This window comes from Myotis yumanensis, unplaced genomic scaffold, assembly GCF_028538775.1.
Source record: "Myotis yumanensis isolate MYYU_CA2020_CCGP unplaced genomic scaffold, mMyoYum1.0.hap1 SCAF_6, whole genome shotgun sequence".
In the NCBI taxonomy this organism is placed as follows: Eukaryota; Metazoa; Chordata; class Mammalia; order Chiroptera; family Vespertilionidae; genus Myotis; species Myotis yumanensis.
The window spans coordinates 37,277,835-37,299,561 of record NW_027223757.1 but is presented as its reverse complement, the minus strand read 5'-3'; the positions used below and the strand labels follow the sequence as shown (position 1 = coordinate 37,299,561).

At 44.2% G+C, this 21,727-nt stretch overlaps 1 protein-coding gene across 6 annotated transcripts in view; it reads left to right on the top strand.

Moving 5' to 3' along the window:
* LOC139012275 (uncharacterized) overlaps positions 1–21,727 on the top strand; it is a 159,067-nt gene that overhangs the window by 108,820 nt on the left and 28,520 nt on the right. For 5 of the 6 annotated variants that reach the window (XR_011471844.1, XM_070417957.1, XM_070417958.1 and 2 more), the window contains 5 exons: positions 1,536–1,631; positions 2,602–2,757; positions 7,410–7,639; positions 8,753–8,891; positions 10,066–10,186. Coding sequence is in view for 5 of the 6 variants with exons in the window: in XM_070417957.1 (XP_070274058.1) it covers positions 1,536–1,631; positions 2,602–2,757; positions 7,410–7,639; positions 8,753–8,891; positions 10,066–10,186 (742 nt within the window). In the remaining variant the exon portion in view is untranslated. The remainder of the gene's footprint in view (positions 1–1,535; positions 1,632–2,601; positions 2,758–7,409; positions 7,640–8,752; positions 8,892–10,065; positions 10,187–21,727) is intronic. The other variant, XM_070417959.1, reaches the window with a different exon arrangement.

The following is a 21,727-nucleotide window of genomic DNA, read 5'->3' as shown; positions in this document are numbered from 1 at the left end:
ATGATAGCAATTACAATACATAAATTAGGCAGCAGCTGGGTTTTGAACAGCCCTGCTTATAACATGAGGAGGAAGGGGAGGAGGAGGAGGGAGGGGTGGAGGAGGAGGAGGAGGAGGAGGAGGAGGAGGAGGAGAAGGAGGAGGAGGAGGAGTTATCAAGTCATCCTGGCCACTATTATTGCTCCTCGGCACCAACAATACTACCCACCTTCTACAGCGAAAGAACTTAAGGTTCAGGAAGCCCAGAGATCAGACTGCCAGGTAGACATGGCAGCACTAGCTCACAAACTGTATTAGTTATCTATGGCTGCATAAAACCTACCTCAAAACTTAGCATATTAACACAATAAACAGTCATAAACTCATATGGCTTCTGGAGCTCAGGAGTTTGGGAACAGCTCAGCTGAGTAGTTCTGGCTCATGAGGATGCATAAGATGTTGGCCTGCTGTGGTCACCTCAAGGTTCTTCTGGAGGGGAATTCCCCCAGAGTGAACGATGTAAGAGAACAAGAGAGAGAACCCAAGATGGAAGTTACATTCGTTTTATTACCTAATTCAGAAGTGACATCGCATCACCTTTGCCATATTCTATTCCATAGGAGCGAGTCACTAATTTCATCACACACCAAGGGGAGAAGAGTTAAACTTCACCTCTCAATGGGAACAGTAGCAAAAAATTGGTGGATACCTTTCAAACCCCCTCACAAGCCCAGGTCTTTTGACTCCAAAACCTCCAGCCTAATGTTTTTATGTAGTAATGCCCACATCTACCCCATGGAGGTCTCACGCTTCTACCTTCCCCAGCTATACTGTAAGACAATGACTCTTGGCCCAAGCCTTGACCCTCTCTTAGACCCAGAAGACAAGGTTGGACCATGACCATTGGGTGTGTTCCTTCTGCCTCTGGGTGTCACCTGGAATTAGGCGGATACAGGTATCTTGACTCCCTGCCAGCTGAATCAACTCCAGATCTAGGAATTGTCTGAAGCCAGTACTAGGTGTGAAAGTGTCAGATGGGGTCAGATGGACAAGTCCACTATATCCAAGGCTGCTTGTGGTGCTACAATGAGTAGGGGATGCCTTGGCTGTTGGACAGTAATGTGGAAAAGATAGTGTAACATTGTGGCATTGATTTTGAGTTGTTACCTAGAATTGAATCACAACGGTGATTAAGGACAAATTTTTAAGATTCCTAGTATTGAGAACATTTGAGTAAGTTTACTTTGTTGTTTATAAATATGTCCCATTGGTATTATACTGTTCTGGAACTTTCAAACGATGTTCTGACTAGTTACACTGAAGTCTTGAGTATCCTGTGTTTAGCCACTTTCTGAAAAATCAATTTAACAAAACGAGATTACAACTCTCTCCTCTACATCATTAGGGACAATACATTAAGAACTATTTCTACATAATAAATAAATCATTCCACAGTACTTTGGGGTGCAGACAGAGTTATCCTGTTCATATACAGATGTCTATTACTTATGGACTCAGTACAGCATTATCACGTTTATTATTTGTTTTTTTTTAAGGCACCTGTGCTGTTCCCTTGGAGAGCATTTCTAGAAGATGGAGGACCATTTCCAGTTATTAGTAGCATCCCAGATACCCTGGAATATAACATGCAGGTAGGCTAGGTCTTCCTACTTGTCACAGAAGTAACTGAATACAGATTGCAAAGCAAGTGTCATTGGACCATAAGTCAGATCCTCCACCCTCTAGCCAGTGGTGAATAATTTATGAGCTAACCAGGGTGTTTTATAATGAGGCTGTAAACCCAATGACTGTAAGATGAAACATGTTCTCTTACATCAAAAGAGAATCCTGGTCTGAGCTGGTATCAGCCTTGGTTGTAAACTCAGCTGAGATTCCCATGGCCCATAATGATCGGGAAGAGAGGCCAGCCTTTCCCAGTCACTCTTTGAGACTCTTAGAGAAACACCCAGGCTGGCAGCTCAGAGACATGTTACTTCTGACCCGTCTCTGAACAATGGTAGGAAGAGAACTCTGTAAGCAGAACTCATGCAGAGAATTTTTTTCAATTATGTGTTTCCCCCCTGATTATTTAAGCAAATAATCATTTTTTCAAAATATAGAAAAAATTAAGAACAACATGAAAATCAATCATGAATTTGCTTCAAAATAGCATATGCTCAAAGTTCTCCATAAGTCAAAAAGTGTGGGTTTTCTAAGTAAAATAGTAAGAATGTTAAAAAAGTAATTGTAGCCTCCCACTAGGAGACAATCACAATTCACTTCACATTTTGGGTTATTTTTCCCCAGTATTTTCCCTATGCATACATGTGTTTGTATCTGTACTTTTGAAGGAAAATTGGCATCACACTATACATTCACTATGTACAGACACCACTGTAAGGGCTGGGAAACTTGGACTTCCATACAGAGCCAAAAGTCTGATATGTTCCAAGAAGACTTTGAGCTAGAAATGGTACTCTGATTCTATAGAATTTTTTAATAGTTGAGAAGTCAGGGCTTGTAAACATAATTATTTCTAGTTTTCTCCCCAAAAGCTATGCATAAAGGATACATATAAGTCTTCAAAATGGATGTTTTTGTTTTGTTCTTTTTTGTTTTTAGCTGTGCCTCTGTAGGTTGGGTGACCATGACCTCAAGGTGGCTCATGGAGAGCTGGTGGACATGCAACTGCTAATGGAAGATGTACTTCTGAGTAGTTATCATATGATCGCGGAGGGCCCCCCAGGACAGCAGGGCACACTAGACAAAAATACGCAGGTATTCTTGGTGAACAGTCTACTTAGTTGGCCAATGCTATGTTGTCCTAAAGGACCTTCCTGGTTTGGAGATGGACTAGAAAGCCACATCTGTCCCACGGCCTCTCCTAGTGGGTCCCAGGACTGTGCTAATGCTGCATAGGAGGAGCAATGAAGCAGCACTAGCCTGTGAACGCCACTCCAAGGTATTGTCTTTCACAGTAAGTCCCATGATCAGTGGGATATCCATTTCTTTTAATTAAAAAACTAGAACAAAGGCTTCGAGAGGTCCATTGAACCCAATAGAACAAATACTCCATTGCTGGCTGCTTTTCCTTGTGAGTCACACATTTAGGGCTGGAGTTGGAAGGACCGGGTGAGCATCATCACTCTACCCGGTGGACTCCTAAGCAAGCACTCCCTCCTTCGGACGTGTCCCTCTGAAATTCTAAGGTGCCAAGAGGCACTAGCCCACCTAGCATCATAGCCTGAAACAATTCTGCATGTGTCTGGGGACCAGATAGAGACTTGTCTGGACACAGGGTAAGCTAGCTGGGGCCCCTATTAAAAGAGCCTCCCTCAAGAGCTAAATGTTCTGAGAGATGCATGCACCAGCCATCTCCATTTCCTTACCTTCCATCTACTCCTCAGAAACCGCAATCTCTCTTCTTCCCCATCTCACCACTGAGCCCACTGTCATCAAGAGCACAAGGTCCTTGTCACTAATCCTCTGGATACTTTTCAGTCCCCTTCCAACTGACCCCTCCGCAGCATTGACACCGTGTGTCCTTCTTGAAGCCTCTCTTCCCTGAGCTTCCAAAGCACAGCTCTCGCCTTGTTTTCCTGCTGGCCGGGCCTTCCCAGGCTTCTCTGTAGACTCACCTACCTCTGCCAACCTCAAAAACGTTAGTTTCTTTTGGGTTTCATCTCCTTACTACTGCCACCAGGGCTGCATTTTGACTTGCGTGGCTCCAGCCATTATTTACTTTGTGGGCCACTTCCTCCATAAAAACAATTAACAGTTACAGTTTACAACTATGTCAACAAAAAAAGATATATGTTAACATCATCATTTATTAAAATATTTTCTTCAACTTAAATGTTTTTTCTATTACTTTAAAAGAAATTAAAATATTTTGTGGACCCTAGGCACTGTGCCTTCTGTATCTAATCAATAAGTTGCCTCTGAATATTACTATTCCTGTGATTGGGATCTGTCAGACTGCTTTATTAATTTCTTTAATCTTTACAATGATTCTATGAGATAGGTACTTTCATTTTTCTCTTTTTACGGATAATACCAAGGCTTGGCAAGGTTAAGTGATGTGCCCAAAATCACATGCCTAGTGAGGAGACAAACCCAGATGCCAACCTAAGAGTCTGGCCCTGGAGCTCCCTCTCACTCTTAGCCACTGTGTTGCTCCATGCCCCATCCTGTCTGTCCCTAGCCACACCTATCTACCTTCATGACTTTGATGACTTTGCATGTGATGACTCCGAAATCTACATGTCCAGTCCAAATCTCAGTCCTATCAGATTCACATGTTCAACTGCCTTATTCCATCTCAGAAACATCTCTACCTTTTCCATCTCAGAAACTGTGTGTCCCAAACTGAGCTCATTTTACTGCCCCAAAACTTGCTCCTCTTTCCATATTCACTGTCAGCTTACCACCACCTGCCCCATTGTCCAAACCAAAAAATCTGGACACCCATCTCTGACTTCTCTCTGTCATACTCTATAGTCAGACACAAGGTTTACTATCCTATTATTTTTTAACATATTTTTATTGATTTCAGAGAGAAAGAGAGCGGGGGAGAGAGAGATAGAAACATCAATGATGAAAGAGAATCATTGATCGGCTGCCTCCTGCAAGCCCCATTCTGGGGATCAAGCCCACAACCCGAGCATGTGCCCTGACTGGGAATCAAGCCATGACCTTCTGGTTGATGTTCAACCCTTGAGCCACGCCGGCAGGCTAATACCTTATTAGTTTAATATCGCTCAAGTTTGTCTACTTTTCTCCATCCTCCCTCACTACCACACATCCACCAGTCCAAATCATCACCTCCTAATGCAGGGCTATGATCATAACCTCTAATAGGACCCCCTATATTCACTCTTGCTTCCTTCCATTCTAGTCGTCAAGATAATATTTAAAAATGAAAACCTGATTATGTCACTTCCCTCCTATAATCCATCAAGGACTTCCAAATGCCTAAAGACTAGAGTTCACATGCCTTAACCAGACCTTCACAACTTGACTCCTGCCAATATTTCTACCCTCGACTTCTTTCATGTTGACAAACGCACCATGTGCTCTCTTCTCAGTACCTTCCTGCAAGCTGGCCCCTCTGGTAGAAAAATTTCTTCTTCTCTCACTTTCTGCCTCATCATCCAATATAAACTCCTACTTATCCTTCAGGTTTCAACTTCCAAACCAGCTTTCTGAACGCCTTTTCTGATCTTCCATCTTTAAGCAAATAACAGGTTGTCCCACTAGCCATGACTTAAGTTAGAGGAGTGTGTTAATCTTTCAAAACAAGATTAGAAGGAGGTAGGTCACTCAGTAGGTGCTGGCACCCAGCTCTGCCATCCTGGTGTGTCAGCAAATGCCTCCCTCATCCTTGTAAAATGAAAAGAGGAGCAAAAAGCTTTCTCCTTAGGAGGCTTTATCTTTTTATCAAGGAGGAAAAAACATTCCAGACACCCCCGCCCCCCAATAGACTTTCCTGTGTCTTACTATCACTGAGTAACAGGTCCACTCCAGACCTTTTGATGAGAAAGGAAGTGTGTTTAGATGCGCCATCTAAATTTCACAATAGAATCAGATGCTTCACTGCGGAGGAGCATTTGCAAAGCTGGGTATAGACCAAATCATGCCAAGATCAAGAAGCATGCTGGACCCTTTGGTCCCTCTCTTTACCATATTTTGGCCCTGTTTCTGATGGATTACCATTGTTCCCCAACATCCCTGACTCCTCCACCTTGTTCTTTATCCTGCTTCCTATTCCTCCTCCTATCCTTTAAAACACATAGGAAAAGAAGACTTCTCTTAATATGAATACTTGACCCTTGAAAAACACCGGTTTGAAAATGCACGGGTCTGCTTATACACGGGCTTTTCCAATGCACAGTTAGCCCCCTCTACCCTCGGGTTTCCCATCTCGATTCAACTTAAGTTCACAGCGCAGGGGTTGGTGCCCCTAGCCCCCATATTGTTCAAGTGACAACTATATATTAACACCGTGAGTTTGCTTCAAAATTATTGTTTACTTTAATCAGTTTTATTTTATGATTTGCTTTATTTAAGAGTATGTAACTATCCATAGACAATAGTAAACACTGGAATTTATACTGCCTGTGAGCTATGACTCTGGGTTCCCTGTTTCTGCTATGCCATCAGCTCTGTGATCTCTTAGACTTCAATCTAAACCTCCAAAGGGAAAGCGATGGACTAGCTCAGGGCCTTTAAACCTGTGGTCCCAGAAGCCCTGGGTTCCTCAGAGGCACCTTGGGGGTTTTTGAACAGAGGGGCCAACTCTGTGGCCTGTAGGCTGCACCTCCTATCACCCTGTTTGGCCCTGGTCTGTTGGATATTTGAGGCTACTGCATGCAATTTCATGGGACAAAAAGGTTTCTGAAGAGTAAAGAAATCTGGAAATGCACGGATTAGCTGATTGTTGAGGAAGCGGGCTACCAGGTTGAGGGGTTGCCAGCTGTCTTCAGGAGCTCACTCTGCCCCAGGTCTTGCTTGCCAACTGTTCCTCTAACCCACTCTCTTCTGGCAGCCATGCCTCCCTTCAGATGTTAATAGCACTGCTGGAGGATCCAGTTACAACAGGTGCTTGTTCTTCCTGTTCCTACCCAGGAAACTCTCCCTATGGTGCTAACACCTGATTGTTCTCTGAGGCCCTTCTTGTCAAAACATGGTGATCAGATTTGCCATTTTCTTTTGCCAAGGAAAGTTCCTTTTCCTGTGGCTGAGACACTATGGTCAGACTGAGGGCCTGGATACAGGTCCCATTCTGTCTGTCCTTCCACTGGTCACAGGAGAGCAGGGACCTGAACCCCTTTCTTCCTCCTCTCCCTCCAGGGCTCATAGCAGCCCCTCAACAAACACTTACTGTAGAAAAACACAAAAAGATGAATGAACAAATCATAATTTTAAAGTAAAATTTCCTATTGAATAGTAAATTCCAATTAAGAGACACTTTAAAAGTGCTATCTGCCTTTTAAAGGATGGTAGAAGGAACAGGAGGTAAGATAGGCTCAAGTTTCCATTTCCTTACCCATACAATGGGCAACATCCCCGATTTAAGGTTCTATGATTGCTCTCCCATGTGTGGAGTTAAATCTTGAGTGTGTTGACAAGCACTTTCCAGAGGCTGAACGTGAAAGGCTTAATTTTCCAAAGGGAGATAAAATGTCAGTACCCAAGTACGAAAGGTGTGAAAATGAGTGGTTCAAGACTCATGCAGAAAGCTGAAATGGAGGCCTTCCTCTCCTGTCAGTCCCGGAAGGATGTTTCCGTAAGTCCTACAAGTGCTGCAGGTCCCTAAACCCCTCCTCCTGGGGAGAAGAGTCATTCTGCAAAGACTTCAAGGGCTGCAGGTAAAAGTTTATCCTGTCTTGGTCCATGATCAATAAAGAGGAATTCTGCAATGTTTTCAGCCAAATTTGCCCAGAGCGTCAGGATTCGGAAGTCAGTTCCAGAGCAGCCCAAAGGCCCCCTGGCATCTGGGAGGCCCGTGTGAGGCAGTGGTGTCCCTTGCTTTGCTGAGATCGTTTCTGGTGCTGTGGAAGCAGCTGGAAGTGCTGAAGGAGCAGTGGGGCCGGCTCAGGCTGCGAGGCCAGGACATCACTTCTGTCTCTCTACACAAACAGCTCTCGGAGCTCTACGAGTGAGTGTGCTAGGGTGCAAATGCATGGGAACCTGGGGTTGGGCAACTTCCAGCCCCTTGCTCTGGGGGTGAGATCTGGTCCATCCGTCCTGGGATGGCCAGGCCCACTGAGCCCAGAGAAAGCTGGGCAATGTGTCTCTACAAACAGTGCTTTACGGGAGAAGCTGCATTCTGTTGGCTGCAGGGAAAGCCCTGGATCCCACTAGGCCAGTGGTCAGCAAACTGCGGCTCGGCAAACTGCGGCTTGCAAGCCACATGCGGCTCTTTGGCCCCTTGAGTGTGGCTCTTCCACAAAATACCGACTTCTGCCTTCTGCTCATGGGCCACGAAGTTTCAATCGCACTGTACATGCACGCCCGCACGTGGTATTTTGTGGAAGAGCCACACTCAAGGGGCCAAAGAGCCGCATGTGGCTCGCGAGTCGCAGTTTGCCGACCACTGCACTAGGCAACACCACACATCATTTACCCAGAGCTCTGTCCCTGGGAACTTGGGCTTCTAACGTGTGCCCAGAGTGTGGACGCTAAGCTTTTAGCTCATAGGATCCCAGGGAGCACTGAGTAGGGAAATGCTGCTGCTGCGAATTCCTCCCCACTCTCTGCCCCATTAGACTCACGTGCTGAGTCTCTGAGAGCTTCCTGCGTTGCAGCCAGAAATTTCATAGGGCAGAGAGGAATCATCAGTCCTGGCCAAGATGACTTAGCTGGCAGGAGAGACACATTGCTCCTGCCACGTGTCTGTCACCAAACAGGCACTCACTAAGCACCCACCCACCACCCTGGGCCTTGCTGAGCACAAGAAGGTGGGGTAGTCTGAATTGTGTGTCCTATGAATTATTAACAGTCAGCTTCCCTCGTTACTAGGGAATGAGAAGACTAGTCAATATTTTGGAAAATGAAGACTGAAATCAAATGTACCCAATGGGAAAAGGTCTTAAGATTTAACATTGACTAAGGGAGTAGCAACTGTGGTGAATTTGCATGTTGATGTGTCTGTGATGAGTTGGGAGGTTTATACATGATGACAGGAAACAGAACTGAAAATAATTGTCAGAGAATCTGAACAAGAAAAAAAATATGTATGTTTGTAACTTCGTTCTCTCTCCTTTAATAGAACTGACATTCTGTACCCCAGCATGAAAGCTATAGCTAGGAGGATGGGGCAAGAAGATGCATTTGAAGAACTTATAATAAGTAGTCAGTCTATTCTTCCCCCCGAAGGAGCCTCGGAAATTGAAATAAAGACTCAGCAGGTATGCAGGAGCTCTTTTGAATTTGGCTTTGACATTTTGCTTTCTGGTATTAACAGATTTACCCAAGTGGTGTGTTGTTTTTCTAAGAAGTGAAGTGTAAATTGAAGGTTTGTAAATCATTGAACAGGCAGCGAGGGAACCAAGTACTTAAAGGCATGTGGGGCTTTGACTAAGCAAATAACTACCACTTAATGTTTCAGAACTATAAATCTAGATTTTCATATTTTAATTTCCCCAAATTACGGTGTACCACCACAAAACAAAGACGACAAAAGAAAATATAACCATTGGCATCTTAAACATAAAATCCATCACACAGATATCCCCCCCAATACACACACCATGGAAATGGATAAAATAGTTCATGTGATTGTTTTTCTGAGAATAACACAGCACCACTTTTGCGCTAGCCCGTTCGATGTGTGTTTTAGATGATCTATATGGAGAGGAGGTTTTCCCAAGTGTTTGTTCACCTTGGTCCTGGGACACAGGCTCCGTGTGGTTGTGCTCATTGTAACAGATGAGCACAGCCTCTAACTGTTTGGGTGTCACTGCCGAGATGCATGACTACTGAGCATCAAGGAGAAATCAGCGCCTCCCCCAACACACACACACACACACACACACACACACACACACACACTCGCAAGCAATGTGTGCTCTGTGAGCATAATGTGTAAAGTTAGTGGAACAGGGTTTTCTCTTGGTCACGTATGGAGTTTTAAATCTTCTCATGAAATCCTCCTTGGTGCCTACATCAAGTTTCAGACCTGAGGGCTTCTCATAATAATAGATCACAACATTCCTGCTCACATTTAGAGACCCCAAAACATATGAGGTCACCTCAGACATCGAGCACTCTGCAATTTAACAGAATTTGTTAGCAAAAAGGGTTATATTTTGTTAGTCAGAATGTAGGCCAGGAAGAAAAAACGCTGGTCTCCAAAGAGGTGTACGTCCCCGTCCTACCCCCCCCCCACCCCCCCGCCGCCCCCCACAAGACCTACCTCCCCCCACAGAAGCCCTTGGGAGTCCTCAGCAGGAGCCCTTCCTCCTTCCGGGGAGGGGGCAGTTGAAGGCCAGGACCAGCCCAAGGCCCTTCTGCAGGAGTGTGACTTGGAAGCCTAGAGTGTAAACTAAGTGTGAAGACTGACTCTCAAACTGCTTACTCTAGCTTCAGACACTGCTGGAAAATCTTGAAATTCATATGATCCAGGAGGTATTAAGACAAGTTAACAGAGAGATAGCACTGGTTGTATCAGAAAAGTCCAAGGAGCAGCCTACTCTCCCCACAGGTAAATTATTATTATCTCACAAATAGCATTTACTGTTCTTTCCTAATTATACAAGCAATCCATGTATCCATAGTCAGGCTAAAAAAATCTATAATGCCCAGAAAACTACATAAAAATTACTTATCATCTTGACCCGGAGAGAAGTACTATTCACACTTTGATATATTTGCTTCCACTTAAAGGGCTTTCAACATTTGTTGTATGTCAACTGCAATAAGCGAAATTTAAAAATAAATAAATACATAGATATAAAATATTTGCTAACTTCAGTCTCAACTCTGCATGTTAACTCGAAACTGAAATAAAATTGAAATGAGGGAACACATGAAGCTTTTCTTATTCCATGTGTGCAGGCATATATTACACATATATGGCATAAACATGTAAAATGTTAGAAATGCACACATTTGCCGAAACCGGTTTGGCTCAGTGGATGGAGCGTCGGCCTGCGGACTGAAAGGTCCCAGGTTTGATTCTGGTCAAGGGCATGTACCTGGGTTGTGGGCACCTCCCCAGTAGGAGATGTGCAGGAGGCAGCTGATCGATGTTTCTCTCTCATCGATGTTTCTAACTCTCCATCTCTCTCCCTTTCTCTCTGTAAAAAATCAACAAAATATATTTAAAAAAAAAAAAGAAATGCACACATTTGGGTAGGAAAGTAATCTAACGCCAGGGTCACTTCACGGGCGCATGACCAGTGTGCTCACACAGGACTCAGGGCCCTTGGAGTTCAATGCTCTTTGGGTACCATCTGGAAACTCCTAATTTTAACATAGAATTTCTGTTTTGTAATGGTATACTGGAAATCAGCGAGCTGAACATAAGATGCCTTAATAAGCCAAATTAATCTGGAGTCTTTTATTACGCTAGCGGGCTCAGAGGAATATTGCTTCCAGGGTCTGAGCAAAAACATGGAGGAAGCTTTCCCTCTTTATATTTTTCTAATGTCTTTGTCTCCTAAATATGGGGCTTCCAGTCCCTTTTGCAAAGAGCCCTATGTATGCTTAGTAGATATCTTGCAGGAAACTTGCAGATTTGAGTACAACACAGTTCAGTAGCCTCGAGTACAGATAACTAAAAGACACCAGGTATGGGGGTAGCTAGGGACGGCAGCGGAGCGGCTTGCAAGGTCAGACAGTTGAGCTTGTTTTCCCTATCATTAGAGCAAACGTGTTTTACAGAAGCCAATAATGGCAGAATTAATTCACAGAACAAAGGACTGTCTGTGTCTAGTGGAAATTTCAAACAGCAGTTTTTACAAAATAGAGGTTACTACGCTTCAGTAAGTAGAATCCAGTGAGTAGATGGAGGGTGCACCAAGGGCTTGGAGCTCTGGCTCACAAACAGTCCCGCCTCCTGTTGCCTCCCCAGCTTGCCAGGAGGGCTTCTCAGCTGCCTGCTCCTCTGCTCTCTGTCACTCAGGGCACCCCTAAACTTCCCCTCACCAACCCATCAGCAATCGCTGCAGCCCTCACCCCAGTGGGGGCCTGAGCCTGGAGAGGGTCAGGATAGGGTGTGTATAGCTGGCAGTGTCTAAGGCAGTGGTTCTCAACCTTCTGGCCTTTTAAATACAGTTCCTCATGTTGTGACCCAACCATAAAACTATTTTCGTTGCTACTTCATAATTGTAATGTTGCTACTGTTTTGAATCGTAATGTAAATATCTGATATGCAGGATGGCCTTAGGCGACCCCTGTGAAAGGGTCATTCGACCGCCAAAGGGGTCACGACCCACAGGTTGAGAACCGCTGGAAGGGATCCTAGGACAGCACCACAGTGTGTTGGATGGGTGACTCAGTGGGGACAAGCCTGTTGCACTTCTCTGGGTACCTAAAATATCCCAGGGCAGAGGTTGTAATACCTTTGGGTTGCCCATCTACAGGGGGTTGGGGCAGAAGGGGTCATGCCTGGCTCTGCTCCTGGCTAAGGCATGAGGCCTCAGTTCTGTACCTGGTGGATCACATGTACCCAGTCACAGGGCAGGGTCTCTGGTTGCCCATGAGGGTACAACTTGCCCTGCAAGCATTCCCATGCCTGGGTGTGCAATGTTAAAAACAAATAAGAACGCCATGGCAGATCAAGAGAGAGATTATGGAAGAAAGGAAAACTCTGCTTTTAGTACCTATAATGGTACTTTTTTCCTACTTTTGGAAGAAGAAGCCCTGCATTTTTATTTTTCAGGGGGTGCCCCAGAGTACATAGCTGGTCCTGTCTGAACTGCGGTATCTATTCCTAACTCCTACTAATCCTGTAAGAAAATCCACAACCTTTGAGCTATGGAGAGGTTGTCTGACTAGCCAAATAATTTAGGTTTTCCTCTTGAGGCAACCCCACAGATTGTAATGTTTATGAATAACCTCTGTCCTCACCTAAGCCCTTGTCATTTGATCAGTGCTGCAAGTAGCTGGATCTGTAAACAGGGCTCTGGGAAGAGGCTGTGCAGTGACAGGGCAAGCCACGCCCCCTGGGCAGCTCTGAATGTCACCAGAGAGCTGAGTGTGGTTGAGCTCCAGTTACAGAACATTTAACGAGACACAAAGTGCCTGTTGTTTGCACTGCCTCGGTTGCATCCAGGTGGCTCCTGGGAGAAAATCCACAAGCACACGGCAGGTGCAACCATCTGCAAGTTTCCAGGCTGTAGTTCTTATGAGACTAGGGGAGGAAGTGTCTCTGCTCTGTGGCTATGTGGTGTGTGCCCTGGGCAGGGTGCTGCTCAGCTGTGCTTGGAAAGGCCGCCAGGAAGGGGCTGGTGGCAGTCAGGCAGAGGGGAGGGGTAGAGTTATTCTGAGTGGTGGTAAGGCTGATGTTCCCAAACCTTACTCTGGCTAGAGTATACTGGCCAATTCTAAAGTCTTGCTCAAATTCTGTACTCACGAAGCTTTTAAAATAAGTGCCAATGGTAAGGGTGTTCGGTTTTTGGTTTGGGTCTGTCCAGCATGACTTAACGTGGAGGTCTGGGTCTCCTCTTGTACTGCCCTTCCCCCATTCAAGTGACAAGAGACCTCTCTGCCTGCCGGGGTGCTGTTCTGTACATTTCCTCAATCTAGGCTCCCCGTGATCTCTGTGGGCTGCTTTCAAAGACGGTGATAAAACCACCTCCTGTCATCTCAGCAGTAAGAAGCAGCCGTAGTGGATGGGGCTTCCAACAGGGACCGCTTTTTCATGTGAGACCACCCTTTGTGGTCAAGGTAACTTGGGGCCAGGGGTTTCTCTAGAGCCGTGGTTCTCAACCTTCCTAATGCCGAGACCCTTTAATACAGTTCCTCATGTTGTGGTGACCCCCAATTTCATTGTTACAAATTGAACATAATTAAAGCATAGTGATTAATCACAAAAACAATATGTAATTGTGTATGTGCTTTTCGATGGTCTTAGGCGACACCTGTGAAAGGGTCGTTCGACCTCCAAAGGGGTCGTGACCCACAGGTTGAGAACCACTGCTCTAGAGGGAGTCAGGAATGAAGAGACTGAAACCAGGGACATCACAAGTACCTGTCCTTCCCTTAGGGCAGTGATGGTGAACCTTTTGAGCTCGGCGTGTCAGCATTTTGAAAAACCCTAACTTAACTCTGGTGCCGTGTCACAAATAGAAATTTTTTTATATTTGCAACCATAGTAAAACAAAGACTTATATTTTTGATATTTATTTTATATATTTAAATGCCATTTAACCAAGAAAAATCAACCAAAAAAATGAGTTCGTGTGTCACCTCTGACACGCGTGTCATAGGTTCGCCATCACTGCCTTAGGGTCTCCTCTCTCTCTGTTGGCGGGCTCAGGTGTCTACATTTATACCTGCCAGAAAGGAACCCTTGATCTTCCCTCTACCTTCTTCCCCTCTCCTCATCTAGTCGAAGAGCTTCATCTTTCTATACAGCTTCTGAGTGAGTTTTCAGTTTCGGTTTGTCAGCATTGGAAATGTGGCAGCCACACCCAGTGGTGCTGATTCTCGGTAGTGGAACTAATGCTCCCCTGAGAACTTTCAGGAGTGGCTCCAGACACCCCCGTTCAGCATCTGGATTCACCTTAGCAGAGCCATGGACTCCACTGATGCAGAAAGGCTCTGCCATTCTCCATCATAGACATTTTGGCATTAAAGTCATTTTTAATTGATTTCCTAAACTTCTCTGAGCAGTTATAAGGCCTGTAGTCTCCAAAGTAGAGTGCATATATCTCAGGGGTGTGGGAAGAAAATACTAGAACTTCTAAGTAGATTAAATTTATATGTAAGAGTCACATGTCACACTCCACAATGAGGTATCCTAAAGTGACCATAGGGAGGTAATCCAGAAGTGAATATGAAAAAATAGTAGAGGTGACACTTCTAATCCAGGTACATGCTTATCCTTAGCCATATTATGAGGTTTTAAAAAAAACATAACTTAGCCCTGGCTGGTGTCTCAGTGGCTATGGTGTCTGCCCGCACACTGGAGGGTCCCAGGTTCAATTCTAGGTCAAGGGCACATACTTGGGTTGCAGGTTTGATCTCTGGCCCCCGTTGGAGTGGATGTGGGAGGCAACCAATTGATGTGTCTTTTTTTTTTTTTTTTAATATACTTTATTGGTTTTTTACAGAGAGGAAGGGAAAGGGACAGAGAGTTAGAAACATCGATGAGAGAAACATAGATCAGTTGCCTCCTGCACATCTCCCACTGGGGATGTGTCCGCAACCCAGGTACATGCCCTTGACCGGAATCGAACCTGGGACCCTTGAGTCCACAGGCCAACGCTCTATCCACTGAGCCAAACCGGTTAAGGCTGATGTGTCTTTCTCACATCGATGTTTCTCTCTCTTTCTCTCTCTCTCTCTCTATCTCTCTCTCTTTCTCTCTCTCCTCTTCGCTCCCTTCCACTCTCTAAAAATCAATGGGAAAAATATCCTCTGGTGAGGATTAACAAAAAAATAAGTAAATAAATAACCTAATCACATCTGATAAGAAGTCAGGCAAAAGGATTAAAAGGTCAAGGGAACTATGGGAATGTGGATTGAGATTCACTCTTACTGTTGATGGACCTCACCCTAAGTACATCATGCTTTGCAATGTTAGCCAGTGATTGTACTGTAGGTAGTTAGAAATATTAGAAATACATAAACATAGATGTGTTAAAGGTGAGTGGATAAAACTGTTTCACTTGAGGGAAGCGCAATCAAAATACTTACCTGTAGGAGTGTATGGTCCAGGCCAGCATGCCCCCAGCAGTGTGCCCTGGAACACAAGTTTCTCAACATGTTAATGCAAAAGTTCTCCCAACCACCCTCCACTAACAGACTCAGGGTTGCCTGAAGCTTCCCATTCCCTTGGTAACACAAGCAGGCAAAGTACTTACTAACCAGTCTTTGGGTTGCATATGTTCACCTAGCATCATTGATCATTGTGTGCTCCAAACCTGTTTATGCCACTTTTACTTGTCATTTTGCTTGAGTAATTCAATTCCGCATTATGTAACCCATAGAAATAGGAATACAAAAAGAAAGAGATCTATTCTATAAAAACTGAAGCTAAAATGGATGAATTATGGAACATCCAGTCGATGGAATATTATTCAACACTAGGAGGAAGCAAGATGGCGGCGATATAGGCAGACGCGTCCCAGGTCTTGTCCCGGAGCAAACGGAGTAAGCAGCTGAAACTAATAACACCCACCCCGAATTGGCAAATTTACTCAGCTGGTGAGACGGCTTGCAGCCTGGAAGGGCAGACCTCCCCTGGAAAGGTTAAAAACCAGGGATCTGGGCAGGAAAGTTTGCCAGACCTGAGCCCAGAGGGTCGGAGGGAGACCGCATGGCAGACAGCCGCGTCTCTTGGGACAGACACAGACCCTGACCAGGGTAAGGAGTTCCGCGGGTTTGCTGGCGCCAGGAGATTTGAGATTTGGATTTTGTGATTGCGGAGAACTGAGACTAAAGGGGGCATCCTGAGGAACTGATCAGACCGTGCAGTGCCCATAAGAGAGGAGCGTTTCCCAGACCATGCAGTGCTGGTAAGAGGAGCGTTTCCCAGACCGGTAAGAGGAGCGTTTCCGCGGCCGGCCGGCGTTTGTCTGTTTCTTTGTTTTCACTGAACCCTGCTCATAGGACAGTTCGGATACAGACACTCACCTGTGCTGAAGAGAGGGTGAAGGTGCAGACGAGGGGAATCTGGGGAGAGGCTGAGGAAAGAGGGGGAGCCGGAGGAGGTGGCAGCGAATTGAGTGCTGAGACCCCCCTGGGCCCAGGACTGGGGCAGCCATTCCTCCAGAGGGTGGAATTCCTCCCCCCAGCCCCCCAGGCAAGGAGCACAGCCACACCCAGATTCCACCCTGTATGAGATAAAGGACTAAAACAAGCTGATTAGTCCCTGGGAGTTACCAGGGTCTGGCCTATAGAGGGATTTTCAGTCCCACCAACAACACAGAGCAGGGTAAGGATTAAAAAAGGATAGAGAAGCTGTATAGCCTCAGAGGCCAACCCAAAAACACTGCCACCCAGAGGTTGAGCCACAAACTGACTCTTAGGGGAATACAAATTAAGGCAGACTGGATCACAAATACGGCCTGCTTTAAAATCAGGACTGTGATTTACAACACGGAGGAACAGTGTAATGCAGGCAACACTCTCCTAAATACCTGGCAGGACCAAGGCGAACCAGGCTGAAGAGTAGAAGAACCGAAAGACCATCACTACTGCAAATTTTTTCTTTTTCTTTTTCTTTTTAATTTTTTCACCTTTTTACTAAGAAACCAATTTTTTTTTTCTCTTTTTCTTCTTTTTCCATCACCTGATTTTACCCTTTCAATTACCACATTTTTATTTTTAACCAGTATTATTACTCCTACCATTTTACCATTTTTTAAAGTGCCATTTTATTTTCTCTTTATTTTCTTTTGGGATTAGTGTTCTCCATTCTATTTTCATCGTTCCTTTAGCATTAATTTTCCCTATCTCAATTCCACCTCTTTGCTAAAACCCTCTTCCTTACTTTTCCCCTTTTGGTGTCCTGTTTCTCTTACCCTATTCCTGCTCCAGACTTTCCCAATTCCCTCTTTTTACCCCCTGTCTAATTCCACCCTACTTATATATCCTATTTCCAATCTACTGCTCTAAATCCTTATACACCTATTCTTTATCCTTCTTCACTTTCCAACCATTTTTTTTTCTCTCTTATCTTTCTATTGTTTTCTTGATTGTTGAATATATTGGGCTTTGTTTTTTTTTTTTTGTTTTTTTTTTAATTTGTTTGTTTGTTTTGTTTTGTGTTTTTTCTTCTTTTTTAGGACTGGTTGTGAGGTTGTTTTTCTTTTTCTTTTTCTTTTTCTTTTTTTTTTCTGCTGGTTTTTCCCTTCCCTCCCCCACCCCACCCCAGCTATTTTTGTGCTTCTGTTTTCCCTTACCCCTCTGGATATTATTGGTGGTTTGTAGTTTGCATTCATCTCCAGGGATCTGTTGCTGGAATTTGTTGAGATTAGTGGCAGTTCTATTGGAGTTTGCTCCTCATACGGGGAGTCTCTTCCCCACTTCTACTTCATTCTCTTTTTTCGCTCTCTTTTTTCCCCCCTCTTTTTTCCCAATTCTATTTTTGCACTCCTTTTTTGTTTGTTTTTTTTCTTATTTTTCTTTTCTGTTCTCTCTTTTATCTTCTTCTCTTCTTTCTCCCTTATCCCCTAATTCTCTTAATTCGGGTGGTCACCTTTATTTGGAGTTATTAATATTGTGAATATACTTGTGTTCAGTGCCTGGTACGTTGTGCCTTGCTCTGTTGTATTTTGTGCCTTTAAATCAACGCAGCAGATCCAAGCAACAGCAGCCCCCTGATCACCGCAGCCTCCTGATCACCACAGCCTCCTGATCACCACACCCTCTGTCTGTGGAACAGCAGCTGTACGTGAAGCCTCCCCCCACCAGCCAGAAGAGCCAACACAGCTGTGAACAACACCCACCAGAGGAGCTGCTGCCAACTGGAAAGCAGCTGCTACCGCAACCGTCTGAGCAGCAACCACAACCCAAGGAGCCCCTGCCACCCAGGGAGCAGCCACTGAACACCTCAACATCTACATATGTCAGCGAGATCAAACATGGGTAGGCAAAGAAACCCCCAAAGGAAAGAAAAGGAGGACTCGCCAGAAAAGCAGCTAAGTGAGACAGAGATATGCAACATGACGGAAAAAGAATTCAGAATAAGGTTCCTAGAGTACATGCACCACATGTTCAAGAAGCAAGAAGAAACAGATGAAAAACTCAACTACTTATGCAAGAAGCTAGAAGAAACAGATGAAAAAATCAACAACTTAAGTAAGTCCCAAGAAGAAATGAAGAGTGACATAGCTTCAATAAAAAACTCCATTGAAAGTATCAACAGTAGACTGGGAGAAGCGGAGGACCGAATTAGTGAATTAGAAGACAAGGAAGCAAAACACACTCAAACTGTACGGCAAATGGAGAAAAAAATTAAAAGACAGGAGGAGAGCCTAAGGGAGCTTTGGGACAACATGAAACGAAACAACATACGAATAATAGGGGTGCCAGAACAACAGAAAGATGAACATGGATTAGAAAACCTATTCGAAGAAATAATATCAGAAAACTTCCCTGAGGTGGGGAAGAAAAAAGTCACACAAGCCCAGAGAGTCCCAAACAAGGTGAACCCGAAAAGACCCACACCAAGACACATCATAATTACCATGGCAAATGTTCAGGATAAAGAGAGAATCTTACAGGCTGCAAGAGAGAGACGGAAAGTAACATACAAGGGATCTCCCATTAGATTATCAAATGATTTCTCAACAGAAACACATCAGGCCAGAAAAGAATGGACGGAAATCTACAAAGTGATGCAAAGCAAAGGACTGAATCCAAGAATACTCTATCCAGCAAGGCTATCATTCAAAATTGAAGGGGAAATAAGAAGCTTCACAGACAAAAAAGGGCTAAGGGAGTTTATCACCACCAAGCCAGCCATGCAAGAAATGCTAAAGGGACTGGTGTAAAAAGAAGAAATATCAAGCTCAGAAAGAAAACAGCCACACACACACACACAAAAAGAAATGGCTACAAACAAATACCTTTCAATAATAACTTTAAATGTAAATGGACTAAATGCTCCAACCAAAAGACATCGAGTGGCTGAATGGATAAAAAAACATGACCCATACATCTGCTGTCTACAAGAGACCCACCTCATTAGAAGGGACTCACACAGACTGAAAGTGAAGGGATGGAAAAATATCTTTCACGCAAATGGAAAGGAAAAGAAAGCTGGGGTAGCAATACTTATATCTGACAAAGTACATCTCAAAGTGAAGGCCATAACCAGAGATAAGGAAGGCCACTTCATAATACTAAAGGGATCAATACAACAAGAAGATATAACCCTGGTAAACATATATGCACCCAATGCAGGAGCACCCACATACATAAGAAAACTTCTGGAAGATATCAGGGGAGAGATCGACAACAATACAATCATAGTAGGGGACTTTAATACACCACTGACATCACTGGATAAATCCGCTAGACAAAAACTCAGCAAAGAAACAGCAATCCTAAATGACTCACTAGATCAGATGGACTTAATTGACATCTTCAGAACACTTCACCCCACAGCTGCGGAATATACATTCCTCTCAGGTGCTCATGGGACATATTCAAAAATAGACCACATATTGGGTCACAAGCAAAGTCTCCACAAATTCAAGAAGATTGAAATCATAAAAAGCTTCTTCACAGACCACGATGGCATAATGTTAGAAATAAACTACAATAAAAACAACCCAAAATACTCAAACACTTGGAAGCTGAATATTATTCAACACTAAAAAGAAAGGAGCTATCAAGCCACACAAAGAGATGGAGAAGCTTAAATGCATATAACTAGGTCAAAGAAGCCAACCTGAAAAGGCTGCCTGCTGTATGAATTCAATCATATGACATTCAACCGTACGGAGACTTTCAAAAGATCAGTGGTTGCCAGGGGTTTAGAGAGGAGAGAAGGATAACTAGGCAGAGCACAAAGGGTTTTTAGAGCCTTGAAACTCCTCTGTATGACACCACAGTGGTGCATACATGTCATTATACATTTGTCAAACCCTTAGTTTCTGAACCATAATGGAAACCATGGGCTTCGGGTGATAATATGTTAGTGTGGTTCATCAGTTGGAGCAGCTGTACCACAATGGAGTGGGATGTTGATACTGAGGGAGGCTGTGTGTTGGTGGTGGGGGCAGAAGATACATAAGAACTCTCTGTGCTGTCTGCTCAGTTTTTCTGTGAGCATGATGCATGTGGATTGTTTTACACTCTTTAAGTTTTCTCTCCATAAAAGGAAAGAAACAAACTAAAAAAAAAGAACACTAGAGACTGTAGACCATGCACGTATATTATGGTTTATAGAAGAAAGATGGTACAGAACTCCAGTGAGTGGGTATGTACAAAGAAAAGGCTTGGACTTTATGTTAGAAGATTGGCAAATGTTTGCATATGTGTGTATTTTTAAGTTAAATAAACTGTTTAAGATAGGTCAACTCATTTTTTAAGCATTCTCTGTTTAACAGGCTTCTTTTGCTTGACTAATAAACTCTTAGACTTAATTGCTTTAGATGGAGGATTTCTACCATATTTTGCAGGAGTTGAGAGGAAAAAAGGTTTTGTTTGTTTTTTGTCAAAATAAGTATGAAAATTTGGAGTAAGTAATTTTTAAAACGTTTCTTTACTCCAGACCTTCTTAGAGACTTTACTATCCTACTGTGAATTAGAAATCTCCAGGAGACAGATAGAGTAGGAAACTCTCTTTAAATCTATTTGATCACTGAACCCTTTTCTCCCTCTTAGGGACATCTGTCATCAACTCAAGGAACTAGTGTTCTGGGGAGCAGTTTGAGAAACACAGGAGTACAAATACATACATATGCTTGAAGCAACAAGGTTTTCAACCTGCCCACCTTTTGGGGGGGCCCCCTCTGCCAAGTCGGGAGAACAACTTTGATTGGCAGTTGTGTGCCTTTAAGTTTCTGTCTGCCGTGGCTTAGGACCCAGGGGCCACTCAGGCACTGCAGCTGGTGGTTGTGTTAGAGAAGTGAAAAACTAGCAAATAAAGAGGCCCTTCCTAGAGGGCGGAGACTACTGGGGGCAGGGGAGGGGGTGGGGAAGGGGGAAGAGTGCAGTTGTGTTCAGAGAGGAAGAGAGGGGAAGTGGTTTGGCCTCCAGGAAGTCAGTTACCTCCAGTCAAAGGACATGGGGACAGAGTGAGAGGAAAGAACAAACCCTCACTTAGCCCCCAGTGTGTGTCTCCCGCCTCCACCATGCTTCCGTCAAAAACTGCTTCATCTTGAAGAAGCCATGACCACACACATACAGAAAATGAGACACATGTAGAGACTGCCAACTCCACTTGGCCAGGAATTACTTCTCCTGGATGAATTCTGCTCTCCCTGGCTTCCCCTGACTCCTGCCTACAGATGTAGATGCATGTCTAAACTTGAACTCATGAGTAGGAAGTGAAGATCTCCCAGCATGCAGGGAAAATACTTCCCCTTCAGCTAAGCCCGGAGCGAAAGCCAAACCAGTT